The sequence below is a fragment of the Homalodisca vitripennis genome, chromosome X (genome assembly GCF_021130785.1).
Source record: "Homalodisca vitripennis isolate AUS2020 chromosome X, UT_GWSS_2.1, whole genome shotgun sequence".
Lineage (NCBI taxonomy): Eukaryota > Metazoa > Arthropoda > Insecta > Hemiptera > Cicadellidae > Homalodisca > Homalodisca vitripennis.
The window spans coordinates 128,428,095-128,454,778 of record NC_060215.1 but is presented as its reverse complement, the minus strand read 5'-3'; the positions used below and the strand labels follow the sequence as shown (position 1 = coordinate 128,454,778).

The 26,684-nt window shown below is 34.0% G+C and overlaps 1 protein-coding gene across 1 annotated transcript in view; it reads left to right on the top strand.

The window, feature by feature from the left end:
• Positions 1-26,684, top strand: part of LOC124369856 (carbonic anhydrase 1-like) — a 162,728-nt gene that overhangs the window by 44,559 nt on the left and 91,485 nt on the right. The window contains exon 2 of the mRNA XM_046827986.1: positions 9,522-9,584. Coding sequence (XP_046683942.1) covers positions 9,522-9,584 — 63 coding nt within the window. The remainder of the gene's footprint in view (positions 1-9,521; positions 9,585-26,684) is intronic.

Below are 26,684 nucleotides of genomic sequence, written 5' to 3'. Positions count from 1 at the left end.
ACCAGTTTATTAAAAATGGCTATGGAAGAAGAAAGAATATGCGAGATTTACTAAAATTTACACAAAAGGTTAAACGTTTTTCAAAACATTAAAATACAGGGAAGATGTTCAACTTACACTATGATAAACCTTTTGACGAGGTTTTTAGAATTGAACTTCAAATTATAGTAAAGAAGTTGAAAATACAAATTAACTGTCGGAACACTAAAAATTGTATTTGATTTGTAATGTATAATACACTGAAGGGATTTTATAATTTGAATAACCGTATTGTAATAACCGTATTGCCCGTGTATTTAAGAGTAGCAATTATACTTACAGTAAAAAAGTACAAGGAATAAATTCAAATAGCCTATGACTGTAATAAATCAATTTTGAGTTATTTTAAATTATGTATACAATAAATACAATGAGACAATTCAAAGCAGACGTTGGTAAATTTAGTGTCGAGGCATGTAAAAAATACATTTAAAAGAAAGTGGAGAAGTTTAATTACACCACATAAACATATGATAGCTGTATTTAAAAGCGGAATGTTTATAATACAGTGACAAAGTACGACTTCGTGGTAAACATTTTGATTGGCTACTTAAATAGAACTTAATTTTGGTGTAAACGTATTTCAGAAGGATAAACTTATTTTTGCTTCGTATTATTTATTGTTATACTAGTTCGAGTTCTAATGTTATTGTTACATTTGTGTTACTTTCATCCAAATCACGAAGTGCACTTCTGGGAAACCAAAGCCAAACGAAGATAGTGGTTATATCATGCAGGCTGAGCAGATAGTATTTTGGCGTTTTGTAAAATTTTCTTTAATCCCACGCTAACAAATTAGAATCAATTTATTCCGTGCGTAAAGTAATATTTCTTTAATGACCAATCCCTGAAACAGAATAAACCCACGTCACCATGAAACGGTAACTTTAACGTCAATAGTGTAGTAGTTCTTGGTTTCCTCAATGTTTATATAATTAATGATATTTCTTGATTGAGGATCTTAATTGCCATATTCTTTGATTATAGCTAACTTGTAAATAGTTCAGTGGTACATCCATGGCATACTTACGTTCCACGACCTTGCACACTTTCAAGGTTCCGTTCTATCTTTTAATGTATGAATACATCCATAATATTGATAGCACTTAAAGGGCCGCTAATTAAGGTGTTTAAGGAAAGTGTCGCAAGTTTGCATTCAAACGAGTTGCTGTTAAAGTTATGTAATTTGATAACTCGTTAAGAAGTGTTTCGTCTATGATGCCGGCTCGACCGGTGATGCGAAATTATCACTGTTGAAGTTCTTTATTTTATGCATTCTTGGTTACGTGATTAAAGTTACATAATGTTTTAATTGTATTTAATTACTGATGTAAAAGATTAGTTGTACCTGTTGTGTGAATATATGCTCGCCCGTGAACATATAAGAGATCCGGGTTTGAGTCCGGCAAAGGAAGTACTTTTTGTAATTCAATTTGTTACAGTCTACACAAATGTAATACATATATATATATATATATATATATATATATATATATATACACCTGTATATATATATTTGGCACAAATCAAGCAATTTATTATTATTCTTATTGTTACTTTTTAATCAATTTTAGTAATAATTGGATAGCATTGTATAATGTCATTTGCGTGATGCAATATCCTGCTGAGTTCAAGTCAGATGGTTTCGTTGGCATGATATTCTCTTGTAATGTGCACAGTTCAACTGTCGTGGCATGATACCCTTTCCCAATGTGCCCAAGTAAGTTAACTTGGCATGATACTCTCGCCTAATGTGTCGAGGTCGACTGATGTGGTTGGCATGAAACTATCTCCTAGTGTGCCCATGTCATCTCACGTGGCATGATACTCTCTCCTAATGTGTGAAGGTTTTTTGACGTGGCATGATACTCTCTCCTAATGTGGCGAGGTCAACTGATGTGGGTGGCGTGATACTCTCTCCTGCTATCCCCATGTCAACTGACGTGGCATGATACTCTCTCGTAGTGTGTCCAGGTCAACTGATATGTATGGTGTACCGATTTTGAATTTAATGTAAAATTATATGTCTATGCTTTGTAATTAATTTCAGTACGAAATTTTACACCGTCAGAGAAAATAGTATACCAACTACAATATTCATTAACTAAGATATATTCAGAGCAAATTTTTATCGCCCAATATGAATGAATGATGGTAAATAAAGATCTTTAAGAATTTTACTTGGGGATGATGCAAATTTTCCTATTTCTTGTTACTGAATCAGTTTATATTTAAATCAGAAAAATATATAATCGATGCAGCCACGCACTTAACTGAGATGATTATTTATGACTTAGTCAAGAAAACAGTGAAATCAAGCATCTTTCCTGATTTTACATAAGTTTTTTTGTCGACCTCAAAAGTTTACTAAGTAAATCGTACAATTTTTGCATTATAAGATTGTTTTTAAGGTGCCACGCCTCATATATTTAGAATAAAAACAACCATAATGGAAAATTTGATCAATGCACACTAAGTCTATGGATATGGAGTTATCATGGATTCATCCTTGGACCAATTTTGTTCCAAATTTACTCGTACGTTAACAATTTTATCTGAGGATTCATGAAGGGCATAGTCCTTCAGATGTACTGACTACGTAGTCCATATGAAAATTTTCGGTTACACAACTTGTTTCAGCGGATTGAACCGCACGGGAGCACTTGGTGTTAACATCAAATTTTTATTAGTGTGCCTAACATTTTATTAACTTACTCTGAGACAAATTTAATACTTTTAACTATGACAGCGATACCTAACGATAAAAGTAAAATTTGGTCACAAATAATTTTGCGTATAAGGATGGATTGTGTTGCCCCATTTTCCCGCAAGGGGAAATTTGTCAAAACAATGTTGCAATAGGTTCATTTCATCTTACCGGTATTTTAATTAGAAACATCATTGTTCCTCTATATATTTAACGTTATATTCCACGTAATAAATGAATTCTTTAAATCGATCACTGACCAGGGATACTTAGAACCATATTAAAAAGGTAATTTGGTAAACCATTTGTATGAATCTCTACTCAGTTAATAATTATGCTATAATATTTTAGCTTTCTTCGAGAGGATTATTCTCTGCATAATATTCATAATTTTGGAAAATATAGAACAATGAAATGATTAACTCTCCAGTACAGTATTCGTGGCTATGTTGGTTATGCTCGTGCAATAAGGGTGGATTAGCGGTATATGTACATTGCGTAATCTGCAGTTGCGTAACAGAGATAAGCAGTATATAGTCGGCAATTGTCGTTAGTTCATTGGACTAGTTTGTTTATCATATTCCGTTAGATTTACACGTCGATTAGTAATTTGATATAATAGAAAAATTTGTTTAGTCGTAACTTCGGTCAATTTGATTTTTGATAAGTCATTAGATAGCTTGTACAAGTTTTAAGCCATATCATGTAGAGGTAATTTTGATTAATAATCAGCAAAGTTTTTCTCAGTTGATAACCTGCAGAATATCGTTCAATTGATGGCCTCCAGGAGTGTCTTCAATTTGGTAATCTGCAAGGGTTTAATCAGTTGATAGTCTTAGATGTTTTTCTCAATTGATGACATGTAGGTATATGCTCATTGATGGTCAGCAGGGGTTTGCTTAATTGTGCCTGCAGTGCTTTTCCCAATTAACGTAATGTATGGATGTGCTCAATTGATAACCTAAAGGGGTTTCCTCAATTGACAGGATGTAGGTATAATCTCAATTGATGGCCTGCAGAGGATTGCTTATTTCATACATTTAGAGGTTAGCTCAATTGATATCATGTATTTGTTTCTCTAGTTTATTAATTGCCTGGAGAGGTGTGCTCAATTGACAGTATGTAGAGATATACTCAACTACAGAGGTTTGCTGAATTAGTAATATGTAGGGGTTTTCGTAAAATATGAACCATCCTTTTAATTTACAAAATATAAAACTAATTTATTTTTAGTCAAGCGTGAAAACGCTTTTACATATAAAAGGGGCATTTATATTACAATTTTTATAGTTGATAATAAACATTTCCTTGATACTTCCTGCCTTATAGCCTTATTATTCTTGAATGACATACATTACATTCCAAATATAAGTGACAGACACCGAAATACATCGCACTTTCGGATACATTTTTGGATTAATTAGACTTTAAGTTAAAAGGCCATTGTGTCAGAGGTCTGAAATGGAAGAGATAAACCATTCCTATGTGCTCAAATGAAATAACGCAAATGTCTACGCAAAGTTCCATGATATTTGTGGAATAGTTTTTAACACTTCCGCAGTTCCACAGAATGTTTGAAGATCAGTAAAGAGGAACTCTTATATCTGAGTTCATTACCACTTCTTAGTGGCCATCTATATTATAATATATAATATGATGTATGTTTAAAATAATTTTAAAACGTAAATAGGCATAATTATTGTTAATATATTGTGTCAGTGTCGAAACTAAGTTCGTGCAAAAAAAAAAATATATATATATATATAATTTCACTGTGTTAAATAGAAGAAAACAAGAGAACCATATTTCACTTCTATATTTTAGGGGGTGTAATGGGGATTTAATACCTCCGTCTTCAGGAAGTTTATAGGCTAATATAAATTCATACAAAACTATAAAACATAAACAAGAATCAAGAAAACATAGATTAAACACAGTGCATAACATTTGATGATGTACAGCTGACGTGAAATTGTTCTAATTAAATCTTGTTGGAACAGTTAATTTTTATAAAGGATGGAATAAAACTTTTAAATTTTGACAAATCGTGAATCCATAAGAATTATGTAAAAAGTTATCTTAAATTGAGACCAAATAGATATGTCTTCAACATGATTTCATGAGCTTGCTCCATATGCTTTATTTTTAATCTGTTGTATTCTTCACTTAAAAGGAATACACCAACTACCATTAAAATTTAAAACACTCCTCAATTGTGTCTTGTTTATGTTCTAGACAATGTTTTGTCAATGGTTTTTCTTTATCTTTATGGAAAATATGAAACCTATGCCTTGTCATACGGAACCTTACATGGTTAGATGTTTGGCCAATGTATTGTTATATATATATATATATATATACATTCATTAAATTTGTATAAGAGGCAATAGCCTAATTTAATTTCAATAAATATTGAATCGCAAAAAGTACTTGCTCCGCCGGGACTCGAACCCGGATCTCTCACTTGCCGGGTGAATGTGCTACCATTACACCACAGAGCCCTTACTTTTTACGAGTCAATTATTTTGTATTTGGCCGTTTCTTTCACATATGTGTTTAAATAACCAAACTAACATATGATCGGAAGACCAAATACCTGTCAAATGACTTCTGTTTACATTCATAAAATTTGTATAAGAGGCAATAGCCTAATTTAATTTCAATAAATATTGAATCGCAAAAAGTACAAATATATATATATATATATATAATTTCATTGCCATCCTTGTTCTCTCGTACTACTATTTACTTTGTCTTCAGCCAAAGCGTTACGTAAATTTATAAACGACCAACAGTTACTCGCTGCTTCACATGCAATTTCCTGTTGAAAAAACAGGGTCTTTGTGTGATACCAAATCAAAATTGCAAAAACCACTATTGTTGTATAAGTTACAGATACATAGATTTTAGTGTATTGTATTTGATGATGGCTAGAAAGATTGTCGTATGTATATTAACATTAATCTACTTGAAAACTCATATAACTTTTTTTACTGCAATTGGATTCTGTACCCTAGGGCGTAGATTGATCACGCACATCATTGAAAGTAAAACTGAACTTATTATATTGGATCAGTGAAGAAAATCGACTGCAGCTGTAGAGAGAGTGCGGTGATTGTTAATTCCATCACGACCACAGGAAGTCATCCAAAGCAAATCACGCCAGCTTTCACGCGTGTCCTTGTGCAGTCTACCGACACAACTGCCGAAACCATAAAGCTCAATTTGGACATATAAACTCATAAAGAGCTAGGGAGTTGTGACCATCTTAATCACCTCTATCAATTAGGTTGAAAATGTTTCATCTTTTCCTCGTTCGTTATAAAACTTACCAGTAATGATTTGACTTCAGCTAGTTATAGGTCAAATTTATAACCTTACTTTACATTAATTTGATAATATTGTACGAAAATTATCATTTATTACTGCACTGCTCTTTTTTCATCAAATAACTGAAGTATAGAGTAAGATGCGTATAAGGAAACCGGAGCTAAAAACAAAGAATCTGTATAAAAATTGTCGTATTATTTTCAAATCATTTTTTTATGTGTAGGGGACATTTAATGTTGTGAAAATAACGCTAAATGTTTCATATATCTGAACTAAAATTCATGGTTTTGATGTATTTGAAATTATTTATTTGTGGTATCCAACATATCTGTTAATAACATATATTTTGTTACTAATCTAACAACTTTAGTTTATTAATACATAATATAATATATATGTGACTTGACTTAGGATTTGAATATGGAATACATTTTGTAGTAATTATATAGGCAGCTAATAGTTGTTATTATGAATTTGGTTTAAAGTATTAAACATTAAATAACACATAATTAATGAATATTTTTATGTAGGCTGCAATCATTGTAACCACGAGTTTTATTTTTTTAGTCTTAATGGTGGACTAAGTGATTGTTTTAAAAATCAAATTCGAATTAAACTATAAAGATATGCTTTAGTGTCCGTAATAAAAATAACTTGCGACAGCAACCCCATATTATAACCCAGCAGGGATCACTTCTGGCTGGTTTATGCCTTCCAGTATAACCATCCACTGGGCACAGCAAAAACCAATGTGTCACTCAAATCTGGGCAATCTTATGGATGTCCAGGAGCGGCACATCACTAACCGCAAATGTTGAGATTATGGAATGCAAAGGTAATTCTATAGTTCTGGTCTACTACGGGAGATGGCTTTGGAGTTGGCGGGGTTCGTTTCCTAAGTGTCACAGGTTCTTCCTAGCCGCAACATAAGGGTTTCCACTCCGTGCCAGCTTTGGCTGGAGAGGCTGGTTCGAGCTGGCCTCCCCTTCTTTCGAAGGTACATGACAAGATTAGTGCCCTAAATTTTTCCTTATGGATCTCTATAGGAGGCGGCCCCTATCCCCAACCCTACCCATCCAGAATATCATTTCTGGTAGGTGCAATTTATGAGCTTCTTGTCCTAAGTAAATAATAAACAAACCATTATAATTCGAATTCTTTTTCGTATTTACTAAAAATCCAATTTTTATTGTTTGTTATCTCGATATATACACTGATACTTTCGCCTTTTAAGGGCTATAATATTTTAATAGTAAAATATGTCAATATGCCTCTAATTTATAATCATCATTAAAAGCTAACAGTATTTAGTTTTAGTTTCGGTTGCTTATATTTTCATCACTGTACATAAAAAATAATAAATGACTCTGGTGAAATTCTGCTTCCGTTCTAACTTATAGATATATTCGCCTAATTTATAATTGAGTTATATTACTAAAACAATATTGCTAAACTTTACATTCTAAATCAATACTAAACTTAATCTAGTCTTTTAGTAAAAATCTTTTTTCTGAAAAATAAGTATGATTTATAAGTGTAACTAACATTTATAAGCATTTGTACATATATATCTAGTTTCCTGTGGTATTCCTCAAAGCATTCGATTGTTACTCTTTGCTATTCCACGACCTAAAATCGTTTTCTTGCCTCGTTAACGAAAAGCAGGTTAAGTTTATTATGTTAGTTTTGGAGGTGCAGTTACGGCGATTTTTTATCAGAAAGATATCGTGTAAAGTGCCTCGGTTGTTAAGTCAATTATTTTTGGATGCAGTATTAAGGAAACAACCTTCAAAACTGAGTAAAGAGAAACGCCTGGAAATACATAATATAATCCTTATGTAGCAAATCATGTGTTCAGAATCTAGTTTTCGCATACCAAACCTTAACTGAGCTCAAAGTTATCATAGTATGTCTTAGCAGTAAGTTCAAAGGTATTGTTTGATACGATTTTTTTTGTTCTCTTAGGACATGAAGCTTATAAATTACACCTAGTCCTAAAAGGACCTTTGCGCTGCTTCCGGAGTGACAAGATATTCTGGATGGGTAATGTTGGGGTTAGGGGGCCATATCCTGTCGAGATCCACAAGGAAACATTTAGGGCATTTATCTCAGTCATGTCCCCTTAGTAGAAGGGGAAGCCAGCTCTGAACCAGCCTCTCCAGTCAACGCAGGCAGGGGGGTGGCACACTTTTATGTCTAGGCTAGCAAGGACCTTTGATTCTTAGGGAACCTCACCAACTCCAACAGTCGTCTCCCGCAGTAGACTAGACCTATTGAATTACCCTCGCACCCCAGAATCTCGACATTTGCGGTTAGTGATGTGCTGCTCCTGGACACCCATAAGGTTGTCCAGATTTAAGTGACAAATCGGTTTGGAGTGAAACATTTTTGTAAACAATGTCGGATGCTTCAACTATACACTTACGTCAAAATATAATGTTACCAATTGGCGTAATTGAATTGCTAAATTTAAATATGCATACTGTAGTTTACCTTGTGTTACAATTTTTTTTAATATAGTAGTCACTATTAGCTGTTAGCTTTAGTAAGACTACCGGGTGTTGCCTTTAGCATCCCTTATCATACTCTTAATAGTATTATTAATGACAAATCATATTTGCTACCTCTCAAATGAGCAAAAGTTGCAAACTCTCTACTCTCTTACTTTGTGTTTACTCAATAGTCTCTGTTATTACTAAATGTGAATCTTATACTCAAACTAAGTATAAGTATGAATCTGCCAATGTAAGAAAAAATTGTTTTAGTCTGTCATGTCTGTACGTGAAATATAAATCCAATTTGTAATTTCAGTTTTAAAATATGTTTTATTATTTCAATTTACTAATATTAATTAAGTGTAAATAATAAGAAGTCTCTGCTTGCGTGTACATCTGGTATTTTAACAGCCACCCACTAGCACAATCGGTTATTCACCAGAAGTGTAGGTCATGATCACGTAGCGATCGCTGGATGACTCAATCGCATGACAGGCGGACAACTCTCTAAAGCTACGTTTCCACTAGGTTGCTATATAGCTATTTAGCCGGGTTACTGCAGCAGTAAAAGAATTCAAACGGATTTAAATCCACAAACTAAAATACTTTATTTTGTTATTATTAAATTATGGACAGTTAAACATGTTATATTCTGTTCTTGGGGTTTAAATAGAAGCAAATCATATATTGAACATTAGGAAATGTATAAAAATTGTAAAACTGTTTAGTGATATAGTCATAATTTATATGGTAATTTTCCTCCAAATTTCGTTGTTTTTTTTTTCAGGATTAAAAGTAAAGTCTTATCATAATCATTACTTTATTATTTATTAAAGTATTGTGATCTAACAATCGTAATATTTGAGGAATAACATGTTTAATATTGGGAGATAAATCTGTAAACATATCAAAATGTAGTACTTATTATTATTTGGTGTTTTTTTTTTCAGAAGCGCTGGCTCAGATGCATGCATCACATATTGACTTTGGATATGACGTCGACGGCCTACTAGGTGAGTACTACACATATTGTTGTATGCACTGAATGAGTGTTAAGTATATTATAGTGATTACTGTGTATTGTATAATATTTGTGTTCAAGTACACATATTTTTGTTTCTATTTGATGTCATACACGTACAGTATTCCACTAAGTGAGTACTACACGCATTGTTGTGTCAACTGGCTGAGTGATAATGTATTTTCGTGCTTTTGGGTGAATGATAACGTATTCTTGTGTCTATTGATTGAGTGATAATGTATTGTTTTGTCTACTGAGTAAGTAATAGTGTATTGTCGTGCTCTTGGGTGAGTGATAACGTATTCTTGTGTCTATTGATTGAGTGATAATGTATTGTTTTGTCTACTGAGTGAGTGATAATGTATTGTCGTGCTCTTGGGTGAATGATAACGTATTCTTGTGTCTATTGATTGAGTGATAATGTATTGTTTTGTCTACTGAGTGAGTGATAATGTATTGTCGTGCTCTTGGGTGAGAGATAACGTATTCTTGTGTCTATTGATTGAGTGATAATGTATTGTTTGTCTAGTGAGTGAGTGATAATGTATTGTCGTGCTCTTGGGTGAATGATAACGTATTCTTGTGTCTATTGATTGAGTGATAATGTATGGTTTTGTCTACTGAGTGAGTGATAATGTATTGTCGTGCTCTTGGGTGAATGATAACGTATTCTTGTGTCTATTGATTGAGTGATAATGTATTGTTTTGTCTACTGAGTGAGTGATAATATATTGTCGTGCTATTGGGCGAGTGATATATGTATAGTATTATTTTATCTAATGGGTGAGTAAACTACACCTTTTATTTTGTCTACTTAGTGAGTATTAACGTATTGTAATGGTTACTAATTGTGTGCTACACAAATTCTTTTTATGCTAGGTAAGTGATACGCATATTGTTATGCTACTTTTGCACTGCCAGCTACATGAGTGTTACACATATTTTAGTGCTTATTGGGTGATTACAACACACATAGTTGTGCCTATTGTTGCTTCGCCCACTGTGTGAGTGCTAGACCTATTGTTGCGTCCACTCTTGTTGTGCACACTGGGTAAATGCTACACTCATTGTTGTGACTACTTTTATTCAGTTTCGTTAGCAATTAGTTCAACAAGCTTTGACAATAGAACTGTACTGTGGGAGAAGTAAACAAGTGTAAATTAGTCGAAACGAACAAAGCCGACTTCGAACCTGGTCGTTGTTCTGTAAAGTTTTATCGGTTGAACAAATTGTAATGTTTTAACGTGTTAAGTTAAAAACAATAGTTATTAACAGTTGTTCTAACAGCAAATTGTTGGTAATTATAACCCATAACATTTCACACGTTTAAACTGCTATTTCCTCGTGAAACATGTATTTCCTCGTACATTCCCCGTATATGAGGAGTGGAGCTAGATTGAATAGTTAACACAGTAGTTTAGTTAAAACATGGACCGAGCAGAATAGCCAGTGGTGAGCTGATCACTGTAGTGGTGTAGTGCATTTGTAACTGTAGACAAGGGTGCAGGGTGTGATGAACACGGACAAATCAGATGTATTAACTCAATCGTGCATTGCATGTGCCTTACATGATACATACGTATACATGTATACATCGTAACGCAAGCTTAAGTGGATTAATAACTTGACGTTTTATCGTATATAAAATGTGGCTACATCAAAATAACTATTAATGACAACATTTATACTTTATATTTTATTGATTTGATTGAATACCATATTTTTTTCTAATAAATTACAATAACTGTCTTACAAATTATTATCATAACAATAATTGTTTAATGTGGTAAACCATATTTATGCCTGAATAATTATTTTTTAAAGTAACTCTGTATTTTTAAAACGGCATTTTGGATGTGGTTATTCATAACTTTAAAACTGAAGTAAAAGAAACCAAAATAAAACGTAAATGACTATTAGGTACTTCTAGTAGGTAGTAAATTTTATGAAGTAAAATGGAAGTAAAAGATACAATTTATAACGAGAAGACCAGAATTACTAGTGGCCCTATTTTTTATGTTTGATAGTTTCATATTAATTAGTTATATTTAATAGTATCAATAGATGATTTGCATATTGTGTGTGTTACTGATCCTATTTTTAAAGTGCATACAGAGTTGTTTGATCTCCAAGTTGTATATTTATTTGTTTTATACTTATTTTTATGGTTAGATTTTTATTTACTATTTATTTACCTACTCTGTTCTTACATGTATAAACCTATTTAATACTTGTATAACAATTCTTTCATGTTTATATTACTACTTAATTGAATAATATTAAGACTAATCAATTTAAGAAGTATTGTTTCATTTTATATACACAATTTTCACAGACGTATTAAGTCAAACGTCCAAAAAACACCACCTACTGAACATAACGCACTAAAAATTGTAGGCATATGTTTCCATCATTATAAATGACATTTGTACTAACATATGGGCACTTAATAATTTATTTATGTGTAATGTTTGTCAAATGAACTGGTTAAATAACATTGACTGCTGTTGCTGAGCGACATGTAGACCTAATATTATTAGTACATTTATGTATGTAAGATTTCTAAATGACCTAATGCAGCCCTCGGAATATGTAGCTGTTGTTATTTAATTTTACAACAAATAAATGTCACTAACTAAATTACGGAATATTTAGCTGTATTTTTTTGCAGCTCTTGAAATCATGACTATAATTCTTAATTTATTTTAAAATTAAGTAATAAATAAAACTCACCCAGACTCGTAATTAAAATATTTTCCTTTCGACAATTTTGATTTTGTTCCCATAAGAACACTTTTAGGTCCACGTCTTTAATAGTTAATATACGAATATGTCTTATTTTAAAGATATAAGTAATATGCACCCATACTCTTTTTAGTTTTCTTATTACACTTTTGTATTTTATTTTTATTTGTTGTTCGGAAAAATTCCCAAATTTTTGGTACCTTATCATTTATGTATTCAATAACTAGAAACTTACAAGAAAAACTGAAAACGTTTTGAGTGTGTATTAAAAACTTCTTCAAACTCATGTATCTTCTAAAATTTTACAACAAACAATAAGGGTGTAAAAACGATTAAAGTGGAACATAACGCTTAAACGCCAAGTTGCTTCAAGGTCACTTGACCACAGCCGCTTTTTAGCACGTAAAGTATCTTTAATCTTGAACTATTTGGTATTTCAAAGTAAAAGCGGCGCCGTTCGAGGTCCATGATATCTCGCACCTTTTATTCTTATATTCAATATTTTTTAGAATGAAACAACGGGTCTTCTAGGGGTACGAGTGGTTAAGGGATCAGAAGGGGTTTTTGGTCGCGAAGACATTCGTCCCTTTCTTACTGTAAGGTCACATTCCGGTGGCGGTCACGTTTATATAACGATTACTCTATTCTCACGTTATCATACAAATAATTTATGTAAAAAATTAAGATAAAATACAACAAAAGTGTTTCCCTATTAAAACCAAAATAGTCTCTTTAGATTTATTGGTCACGGAAAAAACAAGTACTACTTAATTTTATCATATGTGTATTAAGCATTGCAAATTATATAAAATAAAGTACGTTTTCTTACATATATATTGAATAAAAATCAGGGAGACTTAAATAATGTTAATATTAGGTTAAGTTTTTAAGGGCGTTGATAATAATATCATAAAGGAATACGATACGTCATGGCACGTTAATAGAGTGATATTACGACAGTTAGTTTACTTACGAGAGTAGAACCTGGTAGAAATATCAGTAAGTAGTAATCTTGTAAATAAATGGAAGTGTGACTGTGTTCAGAGCCGACCTCCAACACAGAAATATTAGCTATCAGAGTCCCAAAACCCATAGAGTGCATAAAAATACAACTCAGTTTTTCAAAATATCGTCAGCTGCGATCATTTCGTAGCAAATCAAAATGTAGGGAAGGAGAGGGTAGAAAAAGGGGAAAAAATTGAGTTGATGCATTTTTAAATGGGTAATACTCATTAGTTTTAGATACATATACCACATAAATAATAACTATATCAACTTCGCCCAAGAAGACAAAACGCCGAAAGCTTCAATTTTCAGCGTGTATCTAGTTGGCTGATACAGATATAACTTGTATTTACGCATCTAACGACTAGTTTTACATACGTGATATTTATATTAAATTTTCATGTGATATTTTTAACAACAATACCCAATAATGTCGCAAAAATTAGCCCTGCTTGTCAATTTCTTTCGTAGGTAAAATTCTGTATCAATTTCACGAAAACCAGATCGTGTGCTCAATGCAAATTGGCTCTTGGCTCCCAGACTACGGATGCTATCTAGATGGCAGATGGTCAGGTCGTGAGTCGTCTGTCTCCGTTGTCTGATAACGCCAGTGCCTGCCTGCTTGCCATCTGGAGAGCGCGACTGATTTTTTCCGTATTTTCAAGTTTGCAAGTATTGAAATACTCGATCTGCCACATCAACTGCTAGTCGACTGACTACTTGCTTACTTAACTCGCGTGTGACTCATTGCCTTATAAAATCGGTTACGTTATCTTTCAACGTCAGCCAGTTGGAACAAAAAACCCTTATATTTGATTCACACTTTAGTTTTTTTTCGCATTAAGGCAAATACACTATTAGCATCTTTGGGTGAGGCCCTTTATCATAAATACGAATCATAAACTCATACTGAGCATATTTGTCAAATAGGTTTGCAGTTGAAAAAGGCATCCTAAAGCCGCGTTTACACCGGAGTTAATATCAAAAAGTTGGTAACTTTTAGTTATTAACAAGGTTACAGTAACTAAAGTTAATAACTAAAAGTTACAGTGTCACCAGTTTGAGTGTAACATTTGTTATTAACTTTATGAACGCCCCGCCCCGCCACAGCCTCAGTCTTGGAGATGTCGAGTGTAGAGGACGTGGTTCTTGCTGCAGCTGCATGCGTCATTCTGTCAAAACAGAGGAAACCAAAACGATATTGGATAAAACCATCATTAAGGGCAAGATCAGTGTACAGTGGCAGTGATATGTTGAATGACCTGCAAGAGGATGACATTGACCCCCTACCAGGTGAATTGCGGTGTGATGGAAGCATCAAGAACTTTTTGTGCATGGCCAGTAGTGACTTTGAACATTTAATAGTTATGTTAGGACATGTAATTGGCAAGTAAGACACAAATTATAGAAAAGCAATCCCAGTACAAGAAAATCTAGCAGTGGCCTTACGTGTCTTGGATAAATAGCAAAGCGTCAAAAGCGTACCACTTGCTCCCGATAGCCCCGGAACCACTTTTCCCTTTTTTAGACTCTCTTTGAAACCTCCGATCTTGGCAGTTTCATTGCAAGGGCTATTTCAGTCCAAGCACTGTTCTTCAAATTCTTATCTTTAAATTCTCGGCAAGTAGGGTCCCACAAAACAGTTTGTTCGCGGTACAGTTCTATAAGTTTGAAAACTCGTTCCCTCGGCCATTCCGCTTCACTTAACAAGTTTTCCATTTTGAAAACAAAACAGTGCAACAGTAAAAACAAATAAAAAACAGTTATAACGTCTGATACACCAAAAACACTTCAACAAGTCGGTGTGCGCACAATCACTCCTGTCTTGCAACTGAGAAACTCACAACTAGTCCGGTAGTGCGCGCGGTCATGTTACCAACAAAAGTTACAACGCCCGTGGCGACTGTAACATGTGTTATTAACAAAAGTTACACCCTTCCTTTGATCTTTACCGACACTCGGTGGATAACAAAAATCGTGTTATTAACATGGGTTTTGGCGTGTTATTAACAAATGTTACAGTGAATTTTTGAACTCTTTTAAAATGTTATTAACTTTTTGTTGGTAACATGTGTTATTAACTCCGGTGTAAACGCGGCTTAAAGAGTAATGTATGGCGTGAATTTTGACGGAACTTATGCAATTCATTCAAACCATTGTTAAGTATCGTTTGTTTATTGTTAGAAGGCATTGTTAAAATTAATGTTTTAGCTGGACCTTATAAATTAGCACTCTATTGATTTAGAGCACTCTATTGAAGTCGGGGCAAAGATCCAGCAATAGTGCTCCGTTGCAAGAAGAGGAACTATCCAACTCGGTCCTATGAACCAGACCGTAGCAGGTTTTCTTAAGGGTCTGGTTCGATTACTCCACCGATCGTTGGCCCAACGACCCAAACATTAGTTTATTTTTAAATAAGACAGTCGTTGGCCCAACAATCGGTGGTGTAATCGGACCGATTTGTTTGATAAAGTAAAACATAACCTAAACGGGTCGTTGGCCCAACGAACATTATTTACAATTAAAACAGTGAATTTACAATGTTTATAAAGTGGTTCATTGGACTTTGCACAAATTACATTTCTTCCAGGAAGGTCGTTGGGCCAACGATCAGTGAAGTTATCGAACCGTCCCCTTTCTTGAATATGGGATGTACAATGTTCAGTCAGCGATATTCCACACACTATTGAACCTGGTCGGCCGCACAAAGCCCAAACACAGTACTGATAAACCACAAATCTGGCAAACTCGGCGCGATGCGGTTCGTCCAATTCGGTTAAAATGCTTGTTTGTATCCATCCTTACCATTAACCACACGATTGAACAATTTAACAATCGCTTCACTTGTTGTTATATATTTTATAAGTCAATGGTGATTATCCTATTTGTTGGACCATTATTTTCTATAAAAAAATAGTACAAGTCTCGCCAAAAGAATAATTTCCACAAATTTGCTCAATAGAGGCAAATATTACATATAGATGTATAATTATTTTAGTGGGGCTCTTGTTTAAACGAAATGTTAGCTAATATTCAGAAAGAACAAGTAAAAAAGTACGGCTTTCTTACAACTTTGTTTGATACTCCATCAGCACTTCAGGAAGTGTTTTTATAATTTTACTGCCAAGATGATTTCTTATTATTGATTTTTTAGGATTAGATGAAAAGATGTTTTCCTTATGGCGTACTTGAGTTCATTTAGATTTGTGCTTGTCGAGTAATCCCTCTTGTGCATTTATAAAATGTTCATTAAAAAGACTAAAGACCTGCAATTTATTTTTAAAAATCGAATAATTCTTTCACGATTCTATCTTTTTAAGTTTTAGTATTTCTATACATATTTTGGTAATTTTCTAAGCACATTTTGATCTGCTTTAAATTAAACAGTTTTCAACAAATTATTTTCAGTACTTTTAAGGGTTTTAAATGAATTCTTTTATAGTAGTATTTATTTATAGTACATATTTACAGGTAGTTACGGAAATCGTCGTCTTTTTTATTAATTTTCAAACATTATTGCAGATTTTCTGCCAAAATACTGTTTATACTATTTTTGCTTTATTACGTCCTATATAAACGAAATTTTCTAACATTGACTCTTTTCATGACAGGGTAGGTCAGTTATACTTTAGTATAGCATAAAAGACGTTCGCATCGCCCGCACACCCTCGGATGCTAACTAGATGTGAACGTAGTGGTCAGAACACCTGTGTCAACTTCAGAATTATTACCTCATAAACCTCAGTCAGTATAGTCGGCCATGTCGCGAGCAAGGTAACTCAAGTCGGGTGAGGACGAACTGGCGCAAATTGTAACTTAGAATTATACCTTTGGTTCGAACTAAATGAAATCTTCTTTTCAATTATTAAATGTTGAAACCGTCAACTGACACTATAATATTATCATAAAGATCAGACTTACTTTTCATATAAAAGATTCGGTATTTTTTCAAAAACATTTTTAAGTATCCATTAAGTGATCTACATATTCCAAAACATGTTTACCCAAATTGATTCGTACTGGTACTTTGAAATATGCCACCAACTTCAAAACTGATTTCAGCCCAACCATATTCCACTACTTTATCTGAGTTGACATATAAAGTTACGACATGAGAACGAAACTATCCCGACATGTGGTTTTATCTGCTAAAGAAGGATTTACAATTTTTTTTTTAAATTTGATGAAGATCTCACGCCCTTAAATAGCGTTCCGTCATTAGAATATTAAACTCCTCAATTTCCTCTCGCAACGATTAAGCTTTCAGATACTGGATTTTATATTCGCCTTGTGCAGACCAGTAAATAATCAGCTGACTATCAAAGAATTGAAATAAAGTATTCACAATCTAACTAACTAAAGATTTATTAATTTACGATTAATAGGTCTAAATAGTTTTCAGTCACTATAACAAGAAACAGATTCCAATTCCAATGGTTGGAACTATTTGAGGAATAGAATGGAGACTGTAGTTGTGTTGTGTGAGCCCAGGCTTAGCCTCATCAGTAGATGTCCCAGTGAAGAAGGACACAGCCGGAGACATGGCAGAATCCTCATCAGTACCTTCACTCACATCAATAGAGAATGACACTGCAGAATCTAGACGAGAGGCCGCACCTTCACAATCGCCCAGCGTACGAAGCAATACGTTGATCATATCTTCTTGGGTGAGTGACTGTAATTCTGACCTCCAGCTCTTAGCGTCTCAAGACGTAAGAAGAATACGACTGCTGATTTCTTCTTTTCCTACCGCATTCAGGAGGAGGTCGGGTTTTGTGAACATGTCCCTATTAAGGCCTTTCATATCAACTGCCTGAAAGCACTATTACGTATTTCGCCTTAGTGATAATCGACTGTCCGTACTTGCTTTGTTCGAGTGAAGGTCACAACTTTGCAAAACCGGAAGAATGGCCCAGTGTTTGCGCCTATTTCACATATCTCATTATTGAACCCTAGCAACAATACTACAAGTATTATTATGAGACATACGTTCAGGCAAATCGTTTTTACCAACAAAGATGACTCCGGTTTCTATCTTGGTAAGCTTAGTTAACATTTTTATATTTTATGTACGTTTTTGAAGATATATTAAGACTTGGGTTTGGTCTAGAACTTACAGTCATCGCGAGCTCTCACCCATTTTTGGCAAGTCCGGTACACAGATTCCTCCCATTACTGATTAAAAATACGGAGGGCTTCTCATTTTTGTGTCTTAAGTGTTATAGTGCAGTGGTTTCAGCAATTTCCGTTTATTACATTTTTCATTTTCCTTTTCCAATTCCTTTATCATTCCCTGGTTTTGCCTTTTTTTGAAAACTAGAATCATCACTAAAATTCACTCACAAATCTAGAGCTATTATGTGAATCTCCGATATTCTAATAATTATTCATAACTTTTTTTGATATTATTTGACGGAGAAATAAATTCTTCGTGGAATTTCAATAATAATTTATATATAAAAATCTTCTCAAATTTCCTAACACTTTTTTGTAAATTATCGCATTATGTAAAGGCGGCTTCCCTTTTTTACACCAAACTGGTCTAAATGTAAAATTTGGAATACTTCAACGTGACATGAGTTGCTCTGAAAATCAGTGTATCTGAACATCGCTCGAATGAATAAAGGCATTTTATTTTGTATTTATTTAATTATATTTTTATTAAATCTTCAAAATATGTTGTATTTTTCTGTTTTCACAAAAGTTATCTTTAAGGACCGTGACTTTAAATGTTTATGAAATGTCCATCCACAAATCGATTGCAACACTCTTAGCCAGGCGATTGGAAAATTTTGGAATCAATCAGTATATTTTTCGTATCTTAGATTTCTTACATTTATAATTTTGTTGTTTGTAGTTATTTTTGGTAACAAATGTATCAGTTTAGTTTTAATGTCGTTTACACCTTCGTTGTAATATGCAATTCTGAAGATAATTCCGCAGAACAACAGTTAGGATTATATTTGTTAGTTTCAATGTTTTCTTTGTCCTAGCTCAATTTTTGGACTTTGTAGACTAAACTCTGCCTCTGGGGAATTAACTTGTCAATGCGTGAAAGTCAGCTTGTCCTCCTGACTCAAATACTCAGTTTGGCAAGTGCGATGACGAAATAGTTGTGAAAACATCGGAGTTGCAGAAAGACTTGCACGTTATAGATGTTGAGGAATGCGAGACTAATATAGATTGTATGGTGACAGAATGCTTTCTTGAATGTGAGTACAGCTTTGCTTGAATGATTCAGCAGCGTGGTGTGAGGTTAGCGTTTGAGCGATAGTAAAGATCTTTTGCCAAGCATTTCCAATTAGCTTCTTCCTTTGCCAGTCTACAGCACTCGTCAAATAGTATTTGTCACTCGTAATAGATGGTTTCAGATTTTTAGTTTGGCTCAACAGCATGAACATGCTTGGAGAGTGGGAGATACATTACATACTGCCAGTCTACTATTATGACTGACAAGCGCCTGTAGATTTTAAGATACCGCTGCCTGTCTAGGGAGCGTTGCGCCTGCATTTTCCTAACTGTAAGAGTAATAACGGCTGAGTCAAATGAGTTCGTGGCTAATCGTGAATCTAGAGAGCACATCAAATCCACCGTGTAATTATTTTCCTATAAATAACCTCATTCTACAGAATGTCCCGTAACTCTCTGGTCAAAGACACCACGTTATTGCTCAGGTCAAGACAGACATATTTCACCATATGGTCTCCGATGCTTAGTTTCCCATCTGTCTGTCTGTATGTGTTTTTAATTAAAAAAATGATATCTTAAACTAATTCAATTATACCAAATTTGGCTCAAATGTTTATGATAACAAGGGCAGTTACTGAAAAATATATCATAAGATTTTCTTTAGTATTTTAAAAATGGCGGCCATTAAAACTTTTAAACATTGAATATCACAAGAACCTGCAATTTTTGTCAAGGATTACAAGAATGATAGTTTTTAGAGGAATTTATCACAAATCTAATGACAAAAAAAATTGTTTAAATCCAATAATAAATAGCCAATTTAAAGCAGATTTACTGTGACAATACATGGCTCAAATTGACAGCTGCAGTTTATTCAGTGCTGTATTGTTGGTCATTCACTGAGAACCTCAATTTATTAGTTTTCAACACCTTTTTTTAATAAAAACACATACAGACAGACACATGGGAAACTAAGCATCGGAGACCGATGTCCGTATGGTGAAATATATCTGTCTTGACCTGAGCAATAACATGGTATACTTTTGTCCACAGAGTTACGGGACACCCTGTATAAACAGTCAGTAAGGAACTAAGAGTACCATCTCATAGACCGTGAAGCCCATTAGTAGCAAATATGTGTCTGAATCAGCCAACTCCTTCTGTGAATGCAAAAAAGTAGAATTTTTTTATCACTTAATATGAAATTAGGATCATCTAAAGACTATTTTGTTATCAGGCCCTATAAAAACTCTTAAGGATAAAATGTGAGAGTTTAACAATATGTAGATGTAGATGAGTGATATGTATGACAGTAGCTTCAGGGTGTGATATCTTATTTATTCATATTAAATATGGAAAAAATATGTTAAAAAATGTGACTCCCTAAAGCTATAACTCCAGTACTTACAGTAAAAAATCAAAATTATTATCTTCAGCCTTTTCTGATTACAAAACTGCTTACTTTAAATGGCCCTAATTTCACATGAAGTGATAAAAAGGATTTTTTACAACTTTTTCTGTTTTCAGGGAGGTTATCTTAAAGTGCTAAGAGTTTAACATATCAAAATGTTTTCCAAACCAAAGACCAAATATTGCACCACTTTAATGAACCAAAATCAAGCTGATAAACTAGCATACTAGCAACAAGTTTCAACAGAGACACACACTTGGCAACATCCAGATGTACTTCGATTTCCAGCGTTGTTTTATACTACCGTTGTAACTGTCATAAAAAACTTTTACGAAGTTTTAAAGAATTTGATATAATATTTTGCTATGGACTACTCAGATAAATATTATTTGTTATACTCTCATCCAACTGTCATAGTTTACCTGGTTAATTAATTTAGGTTATACCCTAGATTATGGAACTTTCTGGTTATTACAGAAGGTTCTATAACCCACGGTTATACAAATAGTGTTTATCTTCAATCTCGTGTGTGCACATATTCTGCAACTGGCATAAGTACACATTGATTCCAGCTTGGCCACTACATCATATTGGCGAGCTTGGCCAGTTCATTCCTAGGCAATAAACCTCACATTGTTTAAATTCTAAACAACATTTTCGAAACCAATCCAACTTAGACTTGAAGACTAAGAAAGGTTCAATTCTTTTCCTCTTGTACGTCAGTGACATTAGATATCACTTCTCCTCGGAATAATTATGCAGTAAGGAGAGAACACGACTGTGTCAAAGTGAACTTAAAACAAATTTTGGAGTAACAGGCTTTTATTGGATCTAACAATTGTGTTCCAATCTTCATTAGTTTTAACCTTCAAATTAAAAAAAGAGTTCTAATGTCTTGAATTTTGATTTGTTCTTCAAGAGACTAAGAGCGAACCTCCTGTCACATTCTAATTCAAAGTCATCTATTGATCTAAGTTCCTTGAAATACGCGTACACTTGGGTGGTTCAGACTGCATTATGATTCAGTACTATTTAAATTCTTCCATAGCAAACACATTATAATTTTAGTATAACGGAGCATCAATAAAAGTAAAATGTTATAGATTGTACCACAATCACTATACAGTACACATTGGTCCACTGTACTTTTTACTTTTGGAAACAAATTAAATTAGAGTTGTGATAAAAAATATCTGCTGTGAAGCCACCTTGAAATGTCCAGCTTTATTAGCTAAACACATAAAGAGGGAGGGATACATTTAATTATTCTGATGACCTGTAAATTGTATAGTTTGTAAATTGAAGTGGCAACCACACTCCACACCACTGTAAAGCAATCGTCACACTGGTATCACTCATGGACTTAGTAAATCGCCCATGAGCAAGGTTTTATTTTGGGACTTAACCCGTTTCTGCCCAAATTATTTTTTTGTCAGATTTTTTGGTGGCCTTTGGTTATTTGCTTTATTATCAGTTATTTACTATAGTTTTTAGTATGAAATATGTAAAATTTAATAATAATAACAATAAATTATAGCATGTCGACATATGTCGACAGTGGGCATGAACGGAGTGCAGTTAGAGAAGAGAGGCTAATGTAGACATTTGTCGACAGTGGGAATGAAAGGGGTGGTTTTTAAAATAAGTTAAAAAATGAAATAATGATGCTTTTATTGTTCCATTACAGTATTTATGAATATATTACATATCAGAAAGGATTGTATAAGAGATTACTTCCTCAGGAAGTATGGAAAGCCTCCGCACAAAGCACATGGCATCCAACTTGACAAGTCTTGCACCGTTTCCTTGTTGCTTTTGGAACACAGTGCGCAGCGAATTTGCTTTTGAACTGTTTCTAAATGATGATCTTTTCCACTGAATCGGATTTCAGGGCAACACCCTACTGGATACTGTCTGGCTTGGCCCGTCTGCAGAGGATCGATGGCTTGTGCATGTTCGCATGTACGTACGGACAATGTAGCGGGTGAATCCAAGAAGATCTAATTGTTCTTCAGCTCCTTTTGGCGTCATTCTGTATAAAATCCAAGCATTATTCATACTCACATTCAGCATGTATGCAACCATTGGCCAATACCACTTTTTGTTGCGAATATGAATACGGTAGGTAGATACATTTTCATCTAGCCTATCCACCCCACCCATATTCATATTGTACCAATTGACACAGTTTGGCTGTGGCACAACGATGTGTTTTTTATTGCTAGAGGACCAACGCTTTGCTTTCCCCTCAGGATGAACGCCTGTTGCTGTCGACGCTATAGTAAAAACACTGTTGTCCATGTATCTTACAAGTGTTATGTTGGTGTCTGTGTCAGTTATTTGATGGAAAAGTACCTCTTGTGTTCTTTCTTGAGATCTTGAGGTTTACGAAGAGGGGGCATCCTCAACTCTGTCTACCCTTATGGTCCCTGTACCATGATATCCCCTGTTTTTTAACGCTTCAAGCAGTTTTAAAGATGTAAAGAAGTTGTCGAAAAACAAACTATATTTTCTGTCCTGTGGGAGTTCAGATATAAGATCAATGACAACTGAGCCTCCCACACCGAGCTCAGGAATAGTTGCTCCAGTCGCTTTGCCCTGATACGGTTCCGCTTGAATAGCGTAGCCTAACCTTGTAGCTAATATCCAAACTTTATATCCGAATCGGATAGGCTTCCCATGGATATGTTGTTTCAACCCCGTGCCTTCCAAAATAAGGTACCATGTGATTCATCAATGGATAAGTAAATGTCACCTGGGAAGTAACGAAGCCATCGCTCGTTCAGCATGCACATAACAGAGCGAACTTTGGCAAACTTGTCATCTTTGTCTAATTTATCATTTTCACAGAAGTGAATGTTTTTCAAGATATCCTGAAAACGATTACGTGAAATTGCACGTGAAACTGCTTCATGATGTGTGTCCTCTGCCGTTTCCCAGTACATTCTGTAACGAGCCATAGTGTTGTATCCTGATAGAAAAAGAATGGCGAAAAACAGACGTATTTCATTTTTTGATGTAGAAAAGTTTATGTTTCCTTTTTCTAGGGGAATATTGATTAGTGCAATAAACAATGTACTCTACGACCTCGTCATCAAAGAACATTTCAAACAGTTCTACAGGAGAATAATCATTTGACAAGAAATTCGCACGAGTAAACTCTATAGAGCTTACATCTGCAATGTCTTTTTCTTCCCATGTACGTTTTGACTTATTTCCTTTCACCTTCTTTTTTGTTCTAACATCTTTTATTTGTTTTCTTTTTTTAGTTCTGCTCTCTAAACGTATTTTTACTAACTTTTCCTTGGGTTTCTTCTTCAAAAACAACATCTACGCTTACTACACTGTCATCTTCGTCCACAGGTTCCTCAAATTTCTTATCTTCTACTTGTTCCACTTCTTCACTTTTTTCTTCAGGTATTCCACCAATTCTTATTGTAAACTAACCCCATCTTCAGTTAATTTTTCTTCCTATCAGCTCACCACCAGCTCTGAGTTGGTTGCCAGATAAATGATTTATGTTGCCACTATCATCGTCATCGGAATCACAGTCACTGAGGGCTGGATTATCTGGTGGATCAATAAAAAATGTTGGATCTATAATATTTTCACTCTCTTCCAATATATTAGCGATGTCAGCTACCGTCAACCTAAAAAACAATTTGTTGTAATGGACATCGACCCCTACCGCTGGTGCCCACTGTCGACATTTGTCGACATCAATATTTATGATTGTAAAATCGATACCCTAAAACAATATTTTTACACGTTCAACACAGTAATACGTCATACACATATCTTATATCACTATAAATAGCGTACGGTAAATAATATTATTATTTACAAGGTTGTAATACACTTACCTGTCTATCAGTGACATAGTGAGGCTGAGAGTCAATCAGTAGAGTTGTTGACACAAAAGCACCAAACTAGCCACTGCCGCGGCGCATCAACTGCTAGTTCAGAGATACCAACATAACAGCGGGGATATTATCGTAAGAGTCCTAGACAATCAAAATTTCCCACAAAAAAATATTAAGTTGCGTGTCGACAAATGTCGACAGTGGGAAGAAACGGGTTAAATTTGAAGAAAGTGACAAATCTAAGAATGTTAGAGTGAATAACACTTCCAGCTGTGAGAATTCAGAACTTTTGGTTTTTAAATCCTAGGATAACCGAGGGCCTTAGTGTATGTGCTTAACACGATAGTAAATATAGTAAATTCAACAACACGATGACTTTTGAGGAGTAAGAGAGGATGATTAGATTCTTAGGCAAACTGACTTCTTTCCATTTTTGTTGCTCTAAAGCTTTTTATGTCTCAACCAAAGTTAGGTCCTAGGATGAGCATTATGATGCAGGTATTTTAACGTACTGTGAATTGTGTTAACATTTTTGAGATTTTTGCATATTATAAATGTGTATGGTGACTTGTACAAGTTTGCTACAAGATGAAAATTCCGAGAGGAGTTTTCATTCTTTTATGTATATCAGATGTGTGTTAACTCAGCCACATAAAAAAAATCTAAAGTGTTTCATCTTAATATGATATTATATTCCGGTACACATGGGCACAGCTGAAGAGACTAATTAGGGATTGATTTAATATATCCATTGAACAAGTCCAGCTGAGGTAACTGAGACATGGTCGATTCTTCTTGGAAGAGTTTAAGGCAATGAAGTGCATTCAACAGAGTAACTACAACGGTAACTATGGTCAAAGTAGACCACGAGATGAGCAGAATGGTTAGTGAGTTAGTGAGCATAAACTGATGTGGCATACTCTGAGCATACTCTGAGAGAGTCATTTCCTGTGTTTAAGAAACATCAGTGGACACATGTGCTGATAAAATGATGTTTTGAGCCATGCTAATGCGACAGCCAAGCCACACAACATATAGTAAAAAATAAATGTATACCTTTTTGGAAATAGTAAGAGGCAGTATGTTACTGGTTGAGGTATTGGATGGGCTGCAATCATTTTGAGTTGAGGTCAAATCAAATCACGTTTATTTCCACAAAAAACAAAAAATTAAATACAAAATAAATCTTACATTGAAAATGATAACAAATGTAGCATTTGTACATCTAATTAATATAAAACATACAAAAGTATTCTAGTAATACAATTCAAAATAAATAACATTAAATAAACACTAAAATAATATAAAAAAGACTTATGTCACCATAAATAAATCAATGTAATGAATAAAGAGATGACATATATATATATATACATATACATATCCACATCCATACACGCATACCTAGTAAAACAGCATTAAATTTGCTACATAATTTCTGAATAAATTTAAATAATGGGAAAAGAGCCTACATGGGCCTTAATGGCCTGTACGTAGACTCGAGTTGAAAATGTTACGATTCGAATTTTATCTTGAGCAAAGTGTAGATTAATTTTATAAAATTTGTTAATTGAAAGAAGTCATCTGAAGCAGAATAACTGACGGATATGACCTGGAATTCCGATAATCAGCAATATTGTGGAGAAAGTAGACAAAAACAAATAAAAAAATTGAGTGAACAAAAATTACAAAAAATAGGCTAATTACTTAAGTGAATGGATTTTTCTATCTATAGTTTGAAGAGAAGAGGAGAGGGGACAGTGCCGTCAGTCAGTTAACATAATCTTCTTCACAAAGACAACAGGAGATTTGTGGATCATTTGTCGAACCACAAGTGTTGGAGATACACAACATATATATGTTGCAGTCGCATACTCTT